This window comes from Pangasianodon hypophthalmus, chromosome 3 (genome assembly GCF_027358585.1).
Source record: "Pangasianodon hypophthalmus isolate fPanHyp1 chromosome 3, fPanHyp1.pri, whole genome shotgun sequence".
Classification (NCBI taxonomy): domain Eukaryota; kingdom Metazoa; phylum Chordata; class Actinopteri; order Siluriformes; family Pangasiidae; genus Pangasianodon; species Pangasianodon hypophthalmus.
The window spans coordinates 25,369,485-25,388,371 of NC_069712.1; the positions used below are offsets into that span (position 1 = coordinate 25,369,485).

Here is an 18,887-nt window from a genome sequence, read left to right on the forward strand (position 1 = left end):
GCCAGCATTTTACAGTAAAATACATAGAAAATTATATTTGTTTAATGTACAGGTTGTAGTACAATACCTACTATAAAACCGTTACTATAAAAAGAGTTGGCTGTTAATTTTACAGCAAAACTCTGACCTTCATTTTATGGTAGTTTTAACTTTTTTAATTGTACATTACTGTAAATAAAATAGTAGAGGCAGGGAACTATTTAACTGTATCAAAATAAACGACAGTACCATATTTTTACAGTAGAGTGCTGGCAACCACAGCTGCCATTTTTAAACCATAAATTTTACAGATTTTTTTTACAGTGTATGAGACAGAACTAGGGTGAGAGAATGCAGAGAATAGAATTGAACAAGTATAGAAAGAAACTGGGAACAAACCGTTAGAGTACAAAGTGTGCTTTACATAATGTCATCAAAGGATCTGTGACATTACTGATTTCCTGCTCCCACCAGCCCCATGCACATTACAACAACAGCATGCCCCTGATAGACCAAAAATGGTAGGAGACAGAAGCACTAGCATGCTTTCGGTCCACTTCTACCATTACAAGGAAGGATCACTGCAAGTTATTCTTACTCGTTATTTTTATTCTATGAAGGAACATTTCTATCCTGATGGGAGTGGTCTCATGTAGGATGAAATTGTCCCCCACCATAGGGCACTGAATAGTTTGGTGAGTATGAAAATCATGTCATAAAAAGCTATTAATGTTTACACATTTAGTAGTAAATCTTATTCATTTATGTAATTCATATATTAATTATTTCGAAAAGTTTAATATATAACTATCTTAGTATAAAGTGTAAAGAATTGTATTAAGCATGACAAGTGCTGAATAAAGATGAACTAGTGCTGTTCAAGCATCATAAATCAACCACAGATCAGAAGGTTTATAAAAAAAAAATAAAAAATAAAAAAAAACAAAAAAAAACAATGGTACTTACAAACAAAGCCTTCACCAAGGTCCAAATAGGTGAAATGATAATATGAAAGGGCCCCTTCTACATATATATATTTGTGAAAGCACACATCATGATGATAGGTGATGAAGGCATCATGAGGCACTCACCCCCTGCTCATCCAGTTTGAGAAGCTGTTCAGGGACTTTTGGGGAGTTGAGAGCCAGTCGGAGGCACTGAATGTTGAGCTCAGGAAATACATACTCCAGCACCTCCTTCAGGGGGAGGCCACGGGCTGTGCCATGCCTCGCTGTGGAAGGCACTGCATCTTCCAGAATTGCTCCTCGAAGAGTAGTCAGCTAACAGGCAAAAGAATAAATATGCCAATATGCTATGGAGCATATGAAATGTAAAAACAAAATGAATGTAAAAGATGAAAGGTCAAATATGAATTGGTTAAAAAAAATAAAAAAACTTCAGTATTATTCATGATGATGCCCTACATGGCCAGCTGCCCTATTTAAAGTGCTATTGCTAAGAGTACTTTAATAACTATATTCAACTTTATTAAACTATTCAACAATTAATATTCAGCTTAGTTTGTCTTCATCAACTGTCTTTAAAAGGAACAGTTTAGCTAACAAAACTATTTAGCTAGAAAACTTTGGAGTTTGCACCGGAACTACATGGCTAATGTAGCTAACTAGTTGTTCTTTCGGCTGCTCCTTAGGGGTTGATACAGTGGATCATTGGTTCGCACGTTTGATTTTGGCACAGGTTATGCCGGATGCCCTTCCTGATGCAACCCTCCTTCCTGACGCAACCCTCCCTCCGGGCTTAGGACTGGCCCTGAGAGTACACTCCCAGTGGCTGGGTTGGTTCCCTGCACGAGAATTGAATCCGGGCCGTGACAGTGAAAGCCTATAGCTTTTAAGTGTAATGTTTTGAAAACTGCATGCCTAGATTATTACACAATGGGAGGTATTTTGTGCCAAAAATAAAATTTAAATGAAAATTGTTCATTTCATTTCCCATATATGTTCGCATAGATGGTGACAAAAGGAAATTAATTAATCACATTTGCATTTTAATTTTCCATGTAAGCATGCAACATTAGTGTCACAAATAGAAATAACATCAACACCACTTTCATTTAATTTTCCTCATAATACTGGTATTTGTAGCTATAATTAAAATCAAAACACTAACAGGGAAAAGAAAATCCAAACTACAATTTGGCTTTTCATTTTGTTTTGACAATCTGCAAAATGAGTGCCAAAATTAGAATGAAAATGCAGTGCATACGTTTTTTTTTTTTTTTTTTTTTTTTTTTAAACATTAGGCTACCTACCTGACAAAATGCTAACTAAAAAAACAAAATTGCCAAATAAAATCAAACTATATTGCAAAGTGGAAGTATGTGCTGCCATTTTCAGCATACAGTTAGTGCAAAAATGAAAAGTGAAATGCAAACAGTGGGGTAAGGGACGGGCACACAGTGGGCGATTTATTTATTTAAAAAAAAACAAAAAAACAAAAAAAAAACTAAAATTTAATCATTGTGCTGCTGGACTGCGAACACTTGTGAGAAGAGGAAAAGGATGTTTTGATTACAGTTATAGGTAAAAGTATTTCACATAAGACCTTTTTCACACTTCCATATTTGGCCTGTTAAATACTCTATGCAAGAACCGAAATGCGGCTGCAAGTGTTTGAGTTGACATGACTTTTACTTGCATGCCATATACACATTCTGGAGCTCTGCAGGAGTAGTAAATGGCTAATCTGCAAGGGTTCAGCAAAGTGAAGGTGGCAGAGAAACAGAGACTTGAAATGGCTACTATTTTCAGAAATGCATTCTTCGCTGATTTTCACATTTTTTAAAAATTATTATTTAAATAAAAAGATTTGAGGAGTGAGTCAATTAAAAATGTGAGAGTAGACTCTTGAGTTTGAACACTTCTGTTTATGGATAAAAAATTAACCAAACAAAATAAAAAAGCTTAAAAACTTAAAAACATAAGTTCATAAGTTCATGATTCATAAGTTCCTTCACAACGATGCACAGAATTGGGATAAGTGGCTAGAGCTTGTGTTATTTGCAGTACACGTAGTCTTGCAAGCCTCCACGGGGTTTTCCCCATTCAAATTATTGTATGGGCGGAAGCCTTGTAACATCATTCGGGAAAAATGGAAGGAGGGACCTTCTGACAGTAAAAGCGAAATTCAGTATGTTCTTGACCTGAGAGCAAAACTCCACACCTTGAGTCACATAACGCAGGTGCAAGAGCATCAATCCTGGCTGTATAACAGGGTACTCGGCTACGCGAGTTCACACCGTGAGAGAAAGTACTCGTTTTGCTACCCACGTCAAGCTCTAAATTACTTGCCAAGTGGCAAGCACCCTTTGAGGTCACATGTCAGGTTGGGGATGTCGACTATGAGGTAAGGACCATGAATAGAGGCGGTGCACGGCAGGTTTACCACCTCAACCTCCTCTAACCATGGAGGGAGGCGGTTCCTGGGGCTTTGGCGATGGTCATTCCAGAGAGGGAGGAGCTAGGACCGGAGGTGAATCTAGAAAATGGCAGCTCAATCCACACCGGTCCCTTATGGAGACCACCTCTCTCCGTCCCAAATCACGGATGTTGCCAAGTTGCAGGCAGAATTATCTGATGTGTTCTCGCCTCTACATGGTCACAATAATCTCATAGAGCACCACATTCAGACTCTCCTTGGGTGGTGGTATGCAGCCAACCCTATCATCTACCCGAGCATAAAAAACAGGTGGTCCACAGTGACTGGTCCAGCCTGGTTGTTTTGGTTCCCAAAGCAAACGGTTCAGTCAGGTTTTGTGTGGTTTTGGTGTCTAAATTCAACACATACCCAATGCCTTGCATTGACAAGCTGCTCGATTGGTTAGGTGCGGCTCACTTTTATTCAACACTGGATTTAACAAAGGGATATTGGCAGATCCCCTTGAATCCAATATCTCAAGAAAAAAAAGGCTTTTTCCACTACATTTGGGTTACGCCAATTTGTGATCCTTCCTTTTGGGTTGTTCAGGGCCCCCACGATGTTCCAGCAACTCATGGACAGAATCCTATGTCAACACGCTACTTATGCCGCTGCCTATCTGGATGACATTATCATCTACAGCAATGCCTGGCAGTGGCACATGCAGCATCTGAGGGCTGTTCTGAGATCGTTGAGACAAGCAGGACTCACAAGGAAGTGTGGATTGGGCGGGTGGAAATACGGTATCTGGGTTTCCACTTGGGTCATGGGCAGGTGTGTCCCCAATTTGATAAGACAGCAATGAATGCAGCCTGCCCGAGGCCCCAAACCAAAAAGGAGGTGAGACAGGATCAAGGATATCATGAGCTGGTATCCAGCAATGATCCTCTGAGCCATACCCCTCCCATTCAATGAGGTACGCAAGTTTGCTGTTTCTGTTGGGCGAGTTGAGTATGGACTTAACCCAGTACCTTGGTTGATCTTCAATCTTGAATGGTTCTGGTGGAGTTGTCAAGTGAATGTCGGTGGCCGATGGGTTTTTTGATGCATGAAACATGAAAAGATATGACAATACGGCAATGTCACAGTAGGTCGAGTTTGTACTTTACTTTGTAGACTTGCTTCAAGATTTTGTAGGGGTCAATGTACTTGGCACTCAGCTTCTTGCTACCAGGTCCTTGGTAGCCAGCCAGACACGATTCCGTGGTTGATAGCAAGGAGTCTCTCCTGTGTCAGTCGGCATTTCTCGTTGGTATGTGCCACCTTCTCTAGGCGTGTGTGTTTGCTCTCCCATACCTGTTCACTCCACTTAAACCACTCGTCAACGGCTGTGGAGTCGGGAGTCAGAGTCGGGGTTGGCATTCCAGTCAAATGGGGAGGTTGGTAACTGAGCACACACTGGAACAGTGTGAGCTCGGTAGCGAGTTCTGGGCATATTCTGCCCATGGGAGAAACTGGGCCCAGTCTCCTTGACAGTTGATTGTTTGCCTCGGTCGCTGACCATGTCTTACGGGATATTAAAATATCGAAACACAGGGTTAAACAGTAGTTCTGCTGTAGCAAAGGCTGTGGGTGAGCAGGGCAGAGGAATAAGGCGGAGTTATTACAGGACTCTAGGAGATCAGTGATGAAGTCTACTGCCAGATGAGACCAAGGACGTTGTACAGCTTTGTATGCCCACGTGATTAGTCTGTCTCATAAGGCAGTGGACACTAAACACTTGTTGTATGGGTATGACTACAGAACCTGCTGTGGTGCAGCATGGGAGATATCTTGGTCAATGTCCCATCACTGTCCTTCCTGGGGCTGGCAGTGTGAAGGCATGAGAGAGAGTCAGCTTTAGTGTTCTTGGATCCAGGTCTGTAGGACGGTAAAATAGAATCAGGCAAATAACAGGGCCCATTGGGTTTGACGTGGATCTAGACATTTAGCAGACTTGAGATACTCTAGGTTCTTATGATCTATGAATATCGTGAAAGGATCGATGGTTCCCTCTAGCCAGTGACGCCATTCCTCCAAAGCCAGCTTTACGGCCAGTAGCTCACGGTTTCCAAAGTCGTAGTTCTGCTCTGTGAGCAATAACTTTCCAGAGAAAAATGCCAATGGATGCAGTTTAGGTTTGTCCCCAAATCTTTGGGAGACGACAGCAGCAACGCCCATTTCAGAGGCATCTACCTCCACAATGAATGGCTTAGATGGGTCAGGGTGTTTGAGGATCAGGGCTGTTGTGAAGGCAGTTTTTAATCTTGTTGAGTGCCTCTTCTGCTGCCTCTTTCCAGGCTAGCCATTTGGCCACTTTCCTGAGGAGCGATGTTAGTGGGTAAGCCGTGGAGCTAAAACCTCTGATAAAACATCGGTAAATGTTCACAAACCCCAGAAACCTTTGCAAGTCGTTGACCGTCTTAGGTGTGGGCCACTCCGTGAGTGCAGACACTTTAGCTTGGTCCATAGCAACTCCTTCAGAACTAATGATGTACCCCAGGAATTAGATTTTTTTTTGCTTGTGAAATTCACATTTCTCTCCCTTGACGTACCACTTGTTGTGCAACAGGCGCTCGAGGACCTGGCAGACATGACTGATATGCGTTTCAGGGGAGTGAGAGTACATTAGAATGTCATCAATGTAGGCAATGATGAATTTTCCCAGCATGTCCCGCAGGACATAGTTTATGAGACATTGGAACACAGAGGGGGCACTAGAGAGCCCATATGGCATGACGCAATATTCATAGTGCTAAAGGCCATCTTCCACTTGTCTCCCTCCCTGATCCATATCAGGTTATATGCGTTTCTGTGGTCAAGTTTAGTGAATATTGTTGCTGAACGCAGTTGATCTAGAGCTGCAGGGACCAGTGGTAGTGGACAACAGTACAGAGACTTGATTAAGCCCTCAATAACTGATGCATGGCCTGAGACCTCCCCCTTTCTTTTCCACGAAAAAGAAGCCAGCTGAAGCAGGTGATGTTGAGGGGCAAACGTACCCTTGCTGCAGAGCTTTATATTCTTATATTCTCTATATTCTAATATATTCTTCCATGGCCTCTAATATATTCTTCCATGGCCTGTTGTTCAGTGAGTGATAGTGGGTTTCGTGGAGGGATTGTACCTGGCAGAAGCTCGATAGCGCAGTCATAAGGGCAATGTTGTGGTAGCCCACTAGTTTTGGTTTTACTAAAAACTTCACTTAGGTCCTGGTAGTCAGGAGGGATTTTGAGAGGTGCGTGGTCCGTGGGACTTTCCACTGTGGTGGATGCTATCATCAGTTGTGGCACTTGTAGACAGTGTTGGTGACGGTAGGAGGACCAGTGAGTGATTTCCTTGTCTGCCCAGGAGATGCGAGGATCATGTAATTGCATTCACGGAAATCCCAGTATAATGGGATGCTTGAATATTACCATGATGTGGAAAGAATTTTGTTCCTGGTGGAGCATACTGACTTGGAGGTTGACAGGTTGGGTGCAATGGGTAATGGTTCCATTGCCAATGGGTCCTCCATCTATGGCATGGATAAGGAGAGGGTGTTGCAATGGTTGAGTGGTTATGTGGAGCTCCTGGTCGATGAAGTTGCCTGTGGACCTGGAGTCGAGGAGCACTGCCAAAACAGAAACACTCTCTGAGTGATGTTTTTTCACAGGCATAGTAAATGACTGGTGAGACAAAGAGTAAATGGGACTCACCATAGAAGACCAGGGAGGAGTTGCTCCTGCTCTCCAAGGGGATAGGCTTGGCCAAGGGTGGAGCACGGAGCGGGCATTGCCAAATGAAGTGGTCCGATTGTCTGCAGTAGAAACACTGTCGGCCTCTGCGGCATTTCACACGTTCCTCTTCACCAAGGCCAGCCCAGCTGCATGGGTTTGGAGGGGCTGCTTGGCTCTACCAGAAGCTCATTTCTATGTGGAAGTGGCCGGTTTAAGAGCAGGTGGTCCAAGCGAATGGCTAGGTCAATGAGGGAATCAAGAGTCAGCTTCTAATCTCTGCAGGCCATTTCGGTGAGGATGTCAGTGTTCAAACTCCACCGAAATGCAGGTTTCAGGGCCAGCTCATTCCAGCCGCTGCCGGCTGCAAGAGTGCAGAACTTGAGGGCATACTCGACCATGCGCTTGGTGTCTTGCGTCACGGTGAGCAGCTGTTCCCTGATTTACTTTCCCTCCAGTGCATGGTCGAAGACGCGCTGAAAGAGCTCTATGAATTGGTCATAGGAAGCCAGCTGATCACCTTCTTGATACCACACCGCTGTAGCTCAATCTAGCGCTTTGCTCCTTAGTAGGCCGAGAAAAGGGGCTATCTTCTGCTGCTCCATCACCCCGTCCTTCCTGGCGAAAAAGAGGAAGCACTGCAGCAGGAAGCCTTTGCAGAGGGCGGTCTTGCCTGCATACTTGTCTGGCTGAGTGATTAATGAGCTAGCCACTAGTGAGCGGGCCGGCGGCACCAAAACGGTGGCAAGGGCTTGTGAGAGCATGTTTACCTTCGTGTCGAGATCCGCCAGACGTTGTCGGTGCTCCCCTACCAGTTGACCTTGAGCTGCTACTGCTGCTCGCCAGTCTCATTCTCCTGCTGCATCCATGTTGGATACGAAGTAATCTGTCACAACAGGTAAGCAGATATGGATGCAAATGCAGAGAGAGAGTTTATTATAAAACACAGGCAAACAAATCTAAATTGGTTGGCAAGGTCGTCACTCTTTCTGACACTTCAGAAATGCCTCCACCTATCTCCCAGCCATTTTGGTCCCCCATTGCCGGGCGCTTAGAGTACATGACAGGCCTTAGGATTGCAGAAGTGTATGTAGTATTTTAGCTGTATGAGCTCTACCTTTTATGGAGTTCTGTGGGTGTCACCAAATGCAAATCAGCTGTGCCATGCACACACAATAATTTATGGGTGACTGGCTTTTATCACACAAGTAAGAAGAAAGAAGCTTTTCCAAACCTTTTGTAAATCTGGCAGAAATTTTTAGTTTGATTAAAAAGTGATTGATAAATAAGGCCTATTGTGTGTAGAATATATAGATTACCAAAAAATAATGTTCATAACTTGAAATATCGTAATAGTAAGTGGATTGTAATTGAAATTATCAGTGTAGTGCTGTCAAGTAATTTTAGCATTATTAGCGTAGCCAGAGGGAGAGCTAGCATTGTATTTACTGTGCCAAATTGCCAGTAACAGTTGTAGCACAAGCACCTCTTCTTTAATTTGAACATAGTTTCTCTTGAAATAAAAAACCTTGTGCACCTGGGCACAACTGTGTATAGTTTTCTAATGTTCAAATAGGCAATACACATACAGAAATTATTTTACTAAAACATCAGTCATATAACTACGATCTATTTATAGCCTTAGTGAATTGAAGAGACTAGTTGTCTGTTGTGTAATATGAGCTAGAACAGCCCCATGCCACCAGCGTAGCCCTTATTCCTTAAAGTCTCACATGCGGATATCATATAATGACAAAACAATCAAATATTTAACATTAAAAAAAATGCTTAAAGTAGCATGCTATTTGAAGCTTAATTTTTTGCACCACTCCATCCAGATAGCTCTTGAGTGATGAAGTACATGAAGATAAAGCTATCTGACATTAACACTATGTGACAAGAGTAGGCTAGACTGTATAATGTAAGGAATAATCACTAATCTGTAATTCATATTTTGTAACTTGATTAAACTAGGTTGCTGGTGCGTCAGCTCCAGTCACAGACCTACAACTGATAACCCTAAAAATAAAAATAAACACAGAATTAACAGTTTTGTCTCTATGAAAATTAAATCTTTGCTTAAATCACCAGCTACTAGCTTATATTTGGTACTTCTTATCAATATATTAAGTGTACTTGCTTGACATTTGGATTTTCTCTGTGCTTTTTATTGCATATGATGTATGATACCAATAAGTACCAAATGTAAGCTATGCCAAATGAGGATAAAAATAATTATAAATAAAGGCAGCAGAGACATAAACCTCTCATTCCAAAACATACAGAAGCAGATAATGACAAATGATACTCAGTTAGACGAAGAAAATTTCTTTTCAAGAACTTTTCAAGTTCATGCAACTGCTGTGGCATTTCCCTTAGTATCATTCAAGGTACTAACACAAGGTTCTTTGTACATTGAGATTCTTAGTTTCTTAGATTCTTTCATGTACCATTTACTAGACTTCATAAGTGTGAACAGGGTGTGGGCAGGATGAGCTGGATCCCTGATGACACAGTGTGACGGTGGGCTGTCAGCCTGCGCACAAAAGACACACAGCACTCCTCACGCAACTGCCGCCATGGTGCTGAACGGACAGCACCGGTTCAGCACCATTATTGTTTTGGACAGCTTTAGAGTGTGTGGCTGCAAAGCGGGTCGGAGAAACTTGACTCAGCTGGCAGCCAACGATTGCAGCGCTAGCTCTCTTCCCTCCTGCATAAACCAGGACAGTATAAAAGGGGCCAGCGACCAATCTCAGAGGAAAAAAAAGGTCTGGTAAAGTGGGGTACTAACGTCTCGCTCTCTCTCTCTGCTAGAAGCCAACGTCGGCGAGGACGAAGAGCCTGGACCACTGCATGCTGTCTCTCACCTACCCTGAGAGCAACTGCCATACCTCCTAGCTCTCGCCTCAACACTGCTGCCCCATTTTCGCCGCTCCCAGGTCTGGGACCACCACAACCTCACCCTTCTGCACCAGCCACCCTCACCTCCACACCAGCCTTTCCCCTACACCAGCATTTAAAATGAAGAGCACTTCTGCCTCTGTGTTCTGCCCCTTGCAAACGCATGGTGCTACAACTGTTAGCCCATCTGCAGACTCTCCACTGCAGTGAGGGAAGATCTCTCCCTACAATACAAGTGTTCCTGTAATCTTCTGGGCTGTCCTGCTCACCCGTTCTATTGATGTCCTGTCCTGAACAGTACAGATACCCCACACCAATGCCTTTTAGTGGAGACATCCTGGATCTAGTTACACATGATGGAAGATAGGCCAAGTCATGTTGATTGGTTGTAAATTTGGAGGGGGTGATTGTGTTAAAGCCGGAGCTATAATCAATTAAAAGCATTCTAACATAGATGTATTTTATCCAGGTGGGAGAGGGTTATGTGTATGGCTTTTGAGATTGCATTCATGGATCTGTTTGGCCTATATGCAAATTGTAAGGGTTCAGTAGTTGCTGGTGTGCTGCTTTATATGTGTTCTGACCAGACTCTGAAAGCACTTTACGAGTACTGGAATAAATGGTATTGTTCTGTAGTCATTTAGGCAGGCGAACGGAATCTTCTTTGGGACAGGAATAATTATGGGACAGTGGCCATAGTGAGAGATAAGCTCAGGGATATTATCTGGACCCACTGCCTTGCATGTTTCTCTTTTGTACATCTCTCAACCAGAAGTAAATTTATAGCATTTCAAGATTTCATTCCAGGTCCACTGAAAGATGTCCTGCCTAGCACTACATTTATAAATTTAAGATTACAGTTACATACTTACATTTACGCTACTGGAAAAACATTACTGATAAATTTTAAAGAATTTTAAATTTACAACAGGAAATGTTGATTATCAGTTTGATTTTTAGTAGCATCATCCACATCACCTGTTACTGTCTGAGGTAAAAGTCAACTGTGCCATTTGACAAACCAGAGCATCTTCCTCATCTTATGCCTCAGCAGATCTCTGTTTGTATTCATGGTTTGTATTCATGCCTATAGCCACCAATTGCTTTTAAGCATTTAACAGGTAACATAATGTTAATGAATGTGTCAACAACAAGAAGTATGTGATGTTTATTATGTGTGTGTTCTTTGAAGGACTGTCTGAAAGATGAGAATAAGGAAATTCAGGTAGAATGTCATTATATGTATGTATTAACAGTTTGGACTAAACGTTTTTTCGACATGCTATAAAAAGCAGAAAGAAAAGGCGTGAAATTACTTGACCACAAAGACAATAGATGGAATAATGTATGGGCGGAGAGCGTTGCTACACCCTGCCCTGTGAGCAAGCCGATTGGAGCAGAAATTTTGGGTTCAGCCCAGCTAGAAAGGGTTAAATCCCTCGGACACCATGGAAACAATGAGTTCTCATCAATAAGCTACTCCAGGAGAGTTCTCATAGACCAACAGCTTCAAGAGAGATCTTAGCCTTCAAGATCACAAAGTGCTCTCTCTCCTACGCTAACACTGAACATCAGCTATGTATTCCGTGGCCTGTTCCTGCAAAGCCTCCTCGACTTTCGCCTCTACACTCAGCAGGCGCTCCCCTACAACCTGCCTACGAGACTCCACCAGTACACTCCTCACTCCATCCACCATCCTGATTGGTCTTCTAAGACGCCACTCAAAAGCAACCAGCCCGCCGATGAATCAGCATCGCTGGAAAATCCCTTTAAACGACGACACAACAAGGGAATCCCCAGCTAGAGCAACACAAACGCAAGTACTCTTCGCATACTAAGGTAAAGTCTGGTGTCCCGCAAGGCCCACTCCTCTTTTCTTTATATATGCTACCTCTGGGCAAAATTATTCATAAACATGGTATTAGCACTCTTACGCTGATGACACACAGTTTCAGCAAAGGCAGATGAGAGACACCAGCTTAATAAAGTTGAGGCATGTGTAAAAGACATTAGAAACTGGATGTTTATTAACTTTCTCTTACTTAATTCTGACAAGACAGAAGTACTTATACTAGGACCACATGCAGTTAGAAGTAAGCTTTCCGATTACATAATAACTCTGGATGGCATTTCTGTTTCATCATGTGCAGCGGTAACTTAGTGTTTGGGGCTCAGACACAGTCTCAGTGTTTAAGTCTAGGCTGAAAACATACTTGTTTAGTCAAGCCTTTTGTGAATCGTTATTCTTAGGTAAAGAAGCAGATCTGGAGGGTTCATGGGCATAGTGTGTTGTGGTGAACTGGGATGATTGGATGCTGTCGCCCCCCCACTCTCACGCATTCACTCAGGTTTGTTGACGGTGGAGTGGCTGGCTGCCTTATGTCCCAGGGTGCCCTCATGTCTGTCTTAGCTTCTGGCTCTCCCTTTTAGTTATGCTGTCATAGCTAGTCTTGCTGGAGTCCCTGCTTGCACTCTGCACGCAAAGTACATTGTCCTTAACCCTCTGGGGTCTGAGGGTGTTTCGGGGCCCTGGAGAAGTTTTGACATGCCCTGACATTTGTGCATTTTTCATTTGCTTATAAAAATATAAATGGCTAAAGTCTGATTACACTGTAATCAGCACAAACTGGGCTACAATAATATGTGAGCAGCATATATGCACGAGTTTGTATTTTGGAGAAAATAACAGTTATGCTTGGTTATTGAAAAAACAACAAAAAAAGTTACCGAAATAAGGCCATAAAACTCATTCAAAACATTTGGCCACAAGACTTTTGAGAACTGGATCTTGTAGCCTAGAGTTTTTGCTTCAAAATGACGTGAAAATCATCCTGCATACTCATTCAGAGAAAACAATATATTGATTTAAATTTTCTAAGACACTTTTTGTATAGAAAGTCCATATGCGAGGGGGCGTGAATGATCATGCATAATGCTGTGATTCACACCTGAGAAGACAAAGACCCGCCTAATGAGCTGCATAATGAGACTTTCAGTCAGGTATGTGACTAAGAGGGAAGTGCTACAAGAAAGAATGTGAGGACAAAAGAAATATAAGAATGTCCAAGAAGTGTAGAAAAATCTTTCTGTACCACTTCATTGTTTTGTGCTGTGCAGTGTATTACTGTAACAGCTGATCAGACAGGTCAAAGCCCCCATGTGCTGGTTGTATGCAGTCACAGGTGCAGGACATGGAAATGTCTTTGTCCTCCATGTACCTTGTGATTTCACTCTCTTCTGCACAGTGTCTCCTGTATAAGCAAAATGGATGGTAGAACAGACAGATACCTCTCGTGCGTCCATCCACTTCACAAATACTGTTGTCTCTGTAAGTCCCACATGCACCAAACTTCATGTAAAGCAAGTCTTTTAGGAGCTTTGAACTTGTGTAGAAATTGTCCATGTACACATGGTACCCAGAGCCTTTGGACATTTGTAATTGACATTGAAAGGCAATGTTTCACATAGGCTGCCAAAAGCTAGCCAAAACTAGGCAAAACAAAGTCTGAAAATAATTTCTCTTTTATATTCTCAGAATAGGAATTATATAGGACTTACTCATCGTAACAACTTGCAGGAAAATCCTCAGCTAGATCAATTCGCTCTTCAAAATGCAACCGTTTGTCATCGGAGTCGCAATCTTCTTCTGAGGAAAAGGTAAATTCTTCCTCGCTGTCCAAAATCATCTGAAGAGCTTCCTCGCCTGAATAGCGTGCCATCTTCCAAACGCGTAGGAAAGTCAAAGAAAGAAACTATGTGGAAACTTGATGTTTTTTATGGCATTGTCTGGGGGGACGTGTGCCTCGTACTTGAATCACCAAACTATTTTCCCTGAATAGCGTGTGGGTGTGTCCTGCCTCAGGTCATTATCAGATAATGAAGTGAGACGGAAAGACTGTACCTCTCCTTGGTTTCACATGGATTACATAAACTGAGAATATTTGTTTTCATTTAAAAGTAGACACCTCAAGCTTTCCATAGATATATTTCTCATATCTGTGTGTCAAGTATTCGCTGAGTTTCAGTTCATTTTAGTGACGCATTTCAAACAGATATGCGCGGAGACTGAGACGGTTGAAAGCACAACCTGTATATTTTCTTTATTTTACAAAAGCACAATGATTTGTTGATATTGTGAGTTGATATTGTGATATTGTGACGGCGCCACCGTCGACCCCAGAGGGTTAACCATTAGAGGACAAAAGCTTACCTAAAAATCTCTCCTTCTCTCTCCATCTCTCTCTCACTCTTTGCCAAGCTGTCAAGTTTTTGCCAGGAGTTTCTTGCCTGCATTGGCGCCTTAACTATACTGTTTCTTTCGTTTTTAAATCAATAATATTGCGCTATCATTTTCATCTGTTGTATTTTTCACGTTCTTTTCTACCGTATTTTCATTTTTCTTTCTCTCAAAGTGCGCTTTTGTATTTTTGTCAAGACAGCGAGCGTAGGCCATCCACACCGGAACCACGTCGTCTACAATAATATCAACAAATCTTCGACTAAGGTGCGTCAAACAACATGTCAAACATTCAGCTTGTTCAGTGTGTTGAGTGCAGGATGTTTAGTCACTCTTCCTCCGTCATTAGTAATAGCTTTATTTGTGATAAATGCATGTTAGTTAGCTCTCTGACGGAGAAGATTGCAGGATTAGAGGTGCGCATCCAGACTCTAGAGAGGGTTAGTGACAGTGAGAGCAGTGTATTTTCTGTAGGGGACAGTCTGGATGCCGTAGGTGGAGTTAGTAATCCCCCAACTCCGGCATTAGAGCCCTCACAGCGGGGCGAATAAGTGACGACTCAGCGGCATAATCACAAAGCCAAAGCTAACGCTAAGGCTCGCCCACAGGAGCACCACTCCTCTCCGCTTCACGTGTCCAACAGGTTTGCTCTCCTCAGTGAAGCACCCGCTGAGAAACCTGAAAGAGCTCTGGTTATAGGTGACTCTATCTTGCGGCACGTGAAATTAGCTAGGCCTTTACGGGCACCAGCAGCTTTAGTTAGGTGTATACTGGGAGCCAGGGTGCCAGACATAGCAGGTAATCTTAGGGTCTTAGGCAAGCACAGGTTCTCAAAGATAGTTATTCATGTAGGAGCTAATGATATACGCCTTCGTCAGTCTGAGGTTACTAAGAGTACATGGTAGAGGTGTGTAAATTAGCGAAGGCGATGTCCGATGCTGTAGTATGCTCTGGCCCCATCCCAATGCGGCATGGCAATGTAGCTTACAGCAGGTTATGGTCGCTGAACTGCTGGATGTCCAGGTGGTGCTCCGAAAACAATGTGGGCTTTATAGATAATTGGACTAACTTTGAGGGCAAGGCTGGCCTGTTAGGGCGGGACGGTATCCATCCCACTCGGGAAGGTGCTGCTCTCATTTCTTGCAGTATAGCACATAGTATCAGAACAGGCCTAGTTAATCGGTGACAATCCAGGGCCAAGGCCAGGGAGCAGACAAGCAGGCTAAACCGACCATCTGCTAGCTGCACTGAGTTGTCACTTAGGTTCCACCGTATTGAGACTGTGTCTGTTCCCCGAGCTAAACAAAATTATAGACATACTGAGACAGTAACCTAATTAACAAAATTAAACCAAACCGAATGCATAGCCAGCACCGTTGATCTGAAGCTAGGACTGTTGAATATTAGATCTCTTACATCTAAAGCACTTATTGTTAATGAAACCATTACTGATCAGGAGTTTGATGTACTGTGTTTAACAGAAACGTGGATTAAACCAAACGAGTTTGTAGCATTAAATGAAGCTAGTCCTCCCGGGTACAGTTACATACATCAGCCCCGTCTAACTGGCAGAGGAGGAGGCGTCGCAGTCATTTATAATGATAATCTAGACGTCACACAAAAACCTAGTCATAAATTCAAAGCATTTGAAGTTCTTTATTCTAACATAACATACGTAGCCACTAAAAATAGGTCTACCCAGGTGATTCCAGTAATTATTATTTACAGACCCCCAGGGCCATATTCGGAATTCCTATGTGAATTTGCGGATTTCATCTCTAACCTGGTTGTTTCTTTAGACAACGCATTAATTGTCGGAGACTTTAATATTCATTTTGATAATCCAGATGACCCTCTGAGAACAGCAGTTGTGTCCATTCTAGATTCTGTAAGGGTTAATCAGAATGTAATAGGACCCACCCATAGGGGTGGTCACACTCTTGATTTAATACTAACATTCGGATTAAATATAGAAAATATAGTCTCATGTCCACAGTCTGAAGCTATCTCAGATCATTACCTCATCTCATTTAAAATGTGTATTAATCATAGTATATGCACCTTGCCACGTCACCATGTCAAACGTATGTTCACGTCAACAACTGCACAGAGTTTTATCAGTAATCTCCCAGATTTATCAACCATGATTGGATCACCGTCTGATCCCAAAGAACTTGACCAGGCAACTGAATGTTTAGAATCAACGTTCTGCAACTCACTAGATAAGGTAGCTCCACTTAAAAGAAAAATAATTAGGGAGAAAACGCTAGCAGTCTTGCCGGAGTCCCTGCTTGCACTCTGTATGCAAAGTACATCATGCTTAACCATTAGAGGACAAAAGCTCACCTAACAATCTCTTCCTTTCTCTCCATCTCTCTCTCTCCCTCACTCTCTGTCGAGCTACACATGCTACTTCTGAGATGCCAGTGATGCCAGTGATCCTAACCCCTTCTGCTCCTCCTCGCTGCCTGACCGATCCTAATGCCCTACTTCTGGTTGGAGTTCTCATCGGTTGAGATCGCTCGCTGCTGCTGGGGGTGGCCCCATATGGATTGCCTGAAGAACTTTTTGGATTGCTGGGGATGGCGCCACATGGGGGCTGTGGAGATGGCATGGGGATCACATATGGGGAGCGATACTGTAATGGCTTGGGACTGCGATTGCTGTAGTGGCTTTGGGGCTGCAGTTGCCACGAGCAGCTTCGTACTCAGGACTCCATCAGTGGACAGTGGATAGATTTTAACCAGCCAGACTTCTTGCAAAAACTGTGATGAATTTATTGGTTGAACAATTGCGCTATTTGTCCATATAGTACACAATAATAGAAGGGATTTATTTATAATCGCACTATCCATTGCACCCAGATGAGGATGGGTTCCCTTTTGAGCCTGGTTCTTCTCAAGGTTTCTTCCTCATATCATCTCGGGGAGTTTTTCCTTGCCACCGTTGCCACTGGCTTACTCATTAGGGATAAATTCACAGTGATAAATTCAAATATTTACAATATATTTTTGTGAATCCATTTATTTCTGTAAAGCTGCTTTGTGACAATGTCCATTGTTAAAAGCGCTATACAAATAAATAAATAAATTGAAGCTACACATGCTACTTCTGAGATGCCAGTGATCCTGATCCCTTCTGCTCTCCGGACCTGCCTGACCCATCCTAATGCCCTACTTCTGGTTGGAGTTCTCATCGGTTGAGTTCGCTCGCTGCTGCTGGGGGTGGCCCCATATGGACGGCCTGAAGAACCATTCGGATTGCTGGGGATGGTGCCACCTGGGGGCTGTGGAGATGGTTTGGGGATCACATGTGGGGAGCTGTAGTGTAATGGCTTGGGACTGCGATTGCAGTAGTGGCTTTGGGGCTGCAGTTGCCACAAGCACCTTCGTACTCAGGACTCCATCAGGGGACAGTGGATAGATTTTAACCAACCGGACTTCTTGCAAAAACTGTGATGAACACAATAATAGTAGGGATTTATTTATAAATTGCACTATCCGCAATTTATAAATTGCACCTAGATTAGGATTGGTTCCCTTTTGAGCCTGGCTCCTCTCAAGGTTTCTTCCTCATATTGTCTCAGAGTTTTTCCTTGCCACCATTGCCTCTGGCTTGCTCACTAGGGATAAATTCACACATTTACAATATTTTTTTTTTTTGTGAATCAATTTATTTCTGTAAAGCTGCTTTGTGACAATGTCCATTGTTAAAAGCACTATACAAATAAAACTGAATTGAATTGAATTGAAGTACAATATCTGATGCTGATGCATTTAATACAGCCTTTCTAAACTAAACAAAGGTCAAGTTAGTGTTGATGGTCTGCTCAGGTTGCAATCTACGAACTGCATATAGTGTGAAATTAGGGAGCCATTCATTCTCATGATGGTAGCAGCAGAATGAATTTAGAAGTCTACAGAAACATTCGCTTCCAGTTTACAGAGAAATGCATCCAATCTAATTGGGAGGAACTTCATGCAGAAAGATAACCCAAAAGACACAGCCAACAAAACAAAAGACCTCACCAGGGGAAAAAAGTGGAAGGTTTTAGACTGGCCAAGTCAATCACCAGACCTTTAACTGAAATGTATCAGTCAGGATTTAGGCCTCATCATAGCACAGAGACCGTACTAGTTACGGGAAGATGACCTGTGGTAGATGACCTACTACTGGCCTCTGATCAGGGTTGTGTCTCCTTGCTTGTGTTGCTTGAACTTAGGGCAGCTTTTGATACCACTGATCATACTATTCTCCTTGATAGACTAGAAAATGTTGTTGGTGTTAAGGGAACTGCCCTCTCCTGGCTCAGGTCTTATATGACTGACTGTTATCAGTTTGTAGATGTAAATGGTGACTTCTCTACACATACTAAGGTAAAGTTTGGTGTTCCACAAGGTTCTGTTTTATGCCCACTGTTTTTTTCTTTATATAATGCTACCTCTGAGTAAAATTATTCATAAACATGGTATTAGCTTCCACTGTTACTCTGATGATACACAGTTGTATGTTTCAGCAAAGCCAGATGAGAGACACCAGCTTAATAAAGTTGAGGAATGTGTAAAGGACAATTAACGATTAATTGATGCTTATTAACTTCCTTCTATTTAATTCTGACAGAAGACAGAAGTACA

General features: G+C 42.6%; 1 protein-coding gene across 6 annotated transcripts in view; it reads right to left on the reverse strand.

Moving 5' to 3' along the window:
* LOC113542016 (signal-induced proliferation-associated 1-like protein 2) overlaps window positions 1-18,887 on the reverse strand; it is a 276,347-nt gene that overhangs the window by 176,243 nt on the left and 81,217 nt on the right. For 5 of the 6 annotated variants that reach the window (XR_008301510.1, XM_026939252.3, XM_053232931.1 and 2 more), the window contains exon 4: window positions 1,071-1,259. The exons of the other annotated variant lie outside the window; for it this stretch is intronic. Coding sequence is in view for 4 of the 5 variants with exons in the window: in XM_026939252.3 (XP_026795053.1) it covers window positions 1,071-1,259 (189 nt within the window). In the remaining variant the exon portion in view is untranslated. The remainder of the gene's footprint in view (window positions 1-1,070; window positions 1,260-18,887) is intronic. 6 annotated transcript variants of the gene reach the window in all.